The sequence below is a fragment of the Pectinophora gossypiella genome, chromosome 6 (assembly GCF_024362695.1).
Source record: "Pectinophora gossypiella chromosome 6, ilPecGoss1.1, whole genome shotgun sequence".
Classification (NCBI taxonomy): Eukaryota; Metazoa; Arthropoda; class Insecta; order Lepidoptera; family Gelechiidae; genus Pectinophora; species Pectinophora gossypiella.
The window spans coordinates 1,590,536-1,595,093 of record NC_065409.1 but is presented as its reverse complement, the minus strand read 5'-3'; the positions used below and the strand labels follow the sequence as shown (position 1 = coordinate 1,595,093).

Sequence of the window (4,558 nt, the reverse complement as noted above, 5' to 3'; positions counted from 1 at the left end):
GTTGCTGTTTTATTTAATGTCATTGAAGTCTAAAATGGGTTATAAAAATAAAAAACTCTTGTATAAATAATTGCTTGTACATTAACACAAATTATAACATTTTCAAAACAATAAATCTTCTATTGGGACTCCATCAAATTAGCGTACCACTAAATGCATTTGATCTGCACATGATTTACTTGTGAGCCCTTATCTGAAAAAAAAAACCAAATATACATATAAGTCTAAGAGAAAGCACAGATCTCCAATTGTCCATTAACAAGATCTTGGCTCTTATCTGATGATGATAAATATAGTCACATAAGACATACATAATGATAACTCAAAACCTAATTCCAGAGAATATTTTAAACAGTTTATTAAATATTATTACATTATAAGAAATAGAACCTTTAATTTGAAAGCTGTTAAACTATTTTTTTTTAAAGAATGTTTAAGCTAAACTAATGATTTTCAAAACATATAAGAACTTTCCAGAAACATTAAAGATGATGGTTTACCTGATAATTAGAACTATTTAAATAGTATTCCTATTTCTTTTCTTGTTTGAATTTAGGGGGATTGAGGTCATGTTCACAGTGAGCCCAGGCTAACCCGACACCCATCCCCATCCCGGCAATTAGGGGCCATCTCCTCTTTTTTAAAAAGAGTACTGAAGTTAGTGCACCTAGGAGCAAACCTGAACCTGAAAACATAAGTGATTGATAAGAACTGCAGTTTGCAGAGTTCATAGTTTATAACTTTTTTAGTTATATCATGAAGACTGAGCATATCATATCAATCTATTAGTATTACCTCACAATTCTAATCTTTCTGAAGTTTAAACAATAATATTAAAGAACTTATGGATTGTTTATAAACAAAAAATACCTATAAGCCGAACTGGTAACATAATAGACTACATTTACTATAACGTAGAATCTTCTAGAAGATTTAAAAGAAAGAAGCGGTGTTTGATTATACCAGTAATGAGCTCAAAGCTAAATAGATATTTTCACAGGTAGAATGACTGAACCAAATATAAAATCATGTGACTCCCGAGTGGTGAATGACACTGACAAATTGTATATACGACCAGTACTTCAAAGGTTACCGTAAATACGAGTAAAAATGTATGAATTACCAGTCTTCACGACTGCATCCGTGAGGCACATGTCTATCTTCTGCGAAAACTGGTCATCGGTAGCCGCACACGGATTAGGTTTATCTTTAGCCATTGTGTTTCTAGAAAGCCTACAGACGTTTACACCGCTAATAGGCTAAAGGGCCTTTTATTTGAATTTTATCAATTTCTTTCACACTTTTACATAATTCGACATTGAGGGCAAAATTTGACAAGCCGATCCTTTTTAGTATTTGACAAATGTCAGTTTCGTTTACATATTTCTACTCTAGGAACATTTTTCAAAATAAAATGCGATAGCAAACAATAATAATCAATATTAACAGTCATCTTTTGTCTCGTTCTTGCGTAATTATACTGTGCGCTATCGTATCAGAATAAAACTGTCTTATTTTTTTTTACTATTCGCCCAGTCTGACAAAGTTGTATTAAGTTCAGCCTTATCAACCTTTGTCGGTATTTGATGCATTAAAATATTATTAAAAAAATAAAAATAACCTGTTTGATCTATTTAACTTTAGCTAGATTTTTACATTATTTATGCATTGATACTTGATTGATACAATTTCAAAATGATAACGCTATTTCCGAACTCACCTCTATTTTGACAGTTACTTCAGCTGTTTTTGACATTTTGACATTATTTATCGATTACCTGTGTCGATTACAACGTAATGAAAACGAGGAAAGGATAGTTTTATTTTCGAATTAACAAAACATGTTGTGTAACCGAATAATATGGGCAAGTTATCGACCATATATCTGTTTAATCAGACAGACCAGTACAACTCCGGATACAAAGTCTTTACAGCCTCCAAATCCTAAAAAGATAAGTACTGATATGATCGGACCTCCAGACCCGGTATCTAACTTGAGGAAGGTAATATACAGGCAGCCGGGAAATGAAACGGCAATAGAAAAGAAGTACAGAGAACTTCGTAGTGAAGTGCAGGATTGGAATCAAAATTTTTGGACACAGCACAACTCGAGATTTTTCCAGGTATCCTAACTCCTAATCCTAACCTTACCTGCTTTTATGTAATCGTTTGTTGTTGAGAATAAGTCTTCTAAGCATGTTTTTTGCAATTGCAGGATCGCGATGAATACCTAAAGAAGAATCTTCCAGAAGGCAAACAAAATTTAACAGCAGATGAAATGAGCGTGTTCTACAAAGCTTTCCTAGACAAAAACTGGAAGACTCACATCCAGTACAACATAGAATGGTATAAAAAAAATGTTACACTTTTAGGATTAGCAATACAAGTTAAAATTAGAAAACTATTAAGATTAAAAGATTCTAAATGAGTAAACATTTTTTAATTTAGATAATCTGTAGGTATATTTACTTATCTTAAAATTAAATAACCTGAAAACTGAAAAAAGAACAACTTCAACAAAAAAGTTGCTTGATACAGGTAGGTACTCTTTCTATATTGTTTTAAAATTATTGTGGTTATGAACACAGACGAAGAAAAAATGTAACTGGCAAGAAAGTATGTACAATATGTCAAAAAGCAGAAATGTAAAAAATAAAAATTGAAAAATGTCAGACTGTGTCACGGATTTTCTAATTTGTTTATTAAAACATGATTTTTATGGACTGTAACAAATTCATGGTTCAGATACAGTGGGATGCACATTAATAAATTTAGAAGCTACTATTTTTAGAGGAGATAAGGGTACTGATTTTATGATGTATCTTGCATTTAAGTGGCTAATGCTGATGGCTGTAGTCATGTGGGCTTTGTTGTGTTCTATTGATATGTATTTAAAAAGAAATAAGGAAATTCTTAGTACAGGTATGTCATTACAACACATTATATTTCTAATAGGCCACTTTTCCTATAGTACCTAATCAGTTTAAATGTGATGAATTTACAGGTTTTAATGTGAAACCAACTGTATTTGTTTACAAGAATTCAACAGTCTCGCCAGACAAAGTATTTAGAGATAGGTTCAGGTTCAGAAACCAGCACAGGCGGCAAACCCTCACCATCTTACATTACATCACATTCTTCGCTGGCGCATTGGCCGTGACTGTATACAACAGGAAAGCAGAAATCATTCGTTATACTAAAGGAAAACTTGCCAACGTCCATTTTCGCGCCAATGCAAAACGATTCTTTTTGAATTTGTACATAACTAGCATACCCATCAGGGTTGCCCTACTAGAAAAACTTAAAACATTGTGGGAAAATTCAAAAAGATTATTACTTTCCCTCAATATGCCACAATTTCTTGCACTGAAACGAACGCAAAATCGGCATCAATTAAACCATTTGTTGCTTAAAAGGTTGAGGGAAGTCGGACAGGAGCGAAATAACCTGGGCCAACTTTTAATCGCTGCAATTCAAGAAAACAAAAATATCAGACTGCAGTGTCAACTAGAGAATTTGGCAAAAAATAGGCTCATGCGACAAATCCAAGACACACAAAAGCAAATAAAAGAAAATCGTTCAAAGTATGTTAATTTTCAGCAGCTCTACCTAGTTACGCACCAGGAGAATATATTCTTAAAAAGTCGCATAAAGAAATTGACAAAAGATAAAGAAGAGGCCGTTAATAATTTCCTGAGCTTAATAAATGAAGTATGCCAATCCAGTGATCTCAAGCTGAAGACGTATTGTACTAATTTCATCGTGAACAACAAACATAACATATTGGCTTTTGACGTAAATGCCGATTTCCTAAAAGTTTTGCAGAGAACTAGTACATCAACCGCTTCTTCGTCAGAATGGTTAATGCCTAAAAAAGCAGTCATCACCTTAACTGCTACTAAAAGTTTGCCTACCACAAGTGTCAGCGAGCTTCCTCATCAAGACTTGGGAATTATGCCTCTTTTGCCGGAAGAGCCAAAGCCAAAACTTCGAGGGTTGCCCGGGGAATACGTGTGGACTGTAAAGGACAGAAATGGTATCATCGAAAAGTTATACGAATATGATTACGGATACGATTTTGATAATGGCGACACTATTAGACGAATCAGACAGTATTCTGTTTATCACGATAATGATTGTCTGCTAGATTTTTCAAAGTACGTGAGTTAAAACTAAAAACATTTCAGTAAGTAATCTGTATTTTAATTAAGAAAATGTATCTTAATTTCTTATAATAGTTCCAGATCCACAACAATCTTTCACAAACCTGCTGAAAATATGGAAAATGCAAATATACAATGGGGATCGCATTTCCAATTTCCTTTTCATCGAAATTTTTTAACCAATTCGCCAGTTTTTCAGAAGTTTTTACAGAACAACAAAAACAATGTAGTTGTGACTAGATCAATGTCACCTGCGCCTCCGCTTTTATGTGGATAAATCCCCATTTTTCTAGAAGATTTTGCTTTTTGAATTGAGTGTATTTGAGAGAAAATAAACTTTATTTATTTACACGTTTTTTTCTTGATTTTATAAAAAAGTACACGAAAAACATTTT

At 33.0% G+C, this 4,558-nt stretch overlaps 2 protein-coding genes across 5 annotated transcripts; one reads left to right on the top strand and one right to left on the bottom strand.

Annotated features, from left to right (window-relative positions):
* Positions 1–58: 58 nt before the first annotated feature.
* LOC126367404 (MICOS complex subunit MIC10-like) lies at positions 59–1,351 on the bottom strand. The gene is made up of 3 exons (XM_050010914.1): positions 1,124–1,351; positions 501–685; positions 59–193 (listed from the first exon to the last, which is right to left on the bottom strand). Exons 1-2 carry the CDS (start codon positions 1,215–1,217, stop codon positions 531–533), a joined length of 249 nt encoding a protein of 82 aa, XP_049866871.1. The 5' UTR covers positions 1,218–1,351; the 3' UTR covers positions 59–193; positions 501–530.
* Positions 1,352–1,760: 409 nt separating this feature from the next.
* On the top strand, positions 1,761–4,553 carry LOC126367369 (COA8 family protein CG14806, mitochondrial). Of its 4 annotated transcripts, none has more exons than XM_050010870.1 (3): positions 1,761–2,123; positions 2,216–2,346; positions 3,601–3,628. In XM_050010870.1, exons 1-3 carry the CDS (start codon positions 1,842–1,844, stop codon positions 3,611–3,613), a joined length of 426 nt encoding a protein of 141 aa, XP_049866827.1. In that variant the 5' UTR covers positions 1,761–1,841; the 3' UTR covers positions 3,614–3,628. The 4 variants fall into 4 exon arrangements, with proteins under 4 accessions (XP_049866827.1, XP_049866828.1, XP_049866826.1 ...); XM_050010871.1 differs by lacking the exon at positions 3,601–3,628 and adding an exon at positions 3,005–3,026; XM_050010868.1 differs by lacking the exon at positions 1,761–2,123 and adding an exon at positions 4,239–4,553 and having other exon boundaries at positions 2,217–2,346; positions 3,601–4,157.
* The last annotated feature ends 5 nt before the right edge of the window (positions 4,554–4,558 follow it).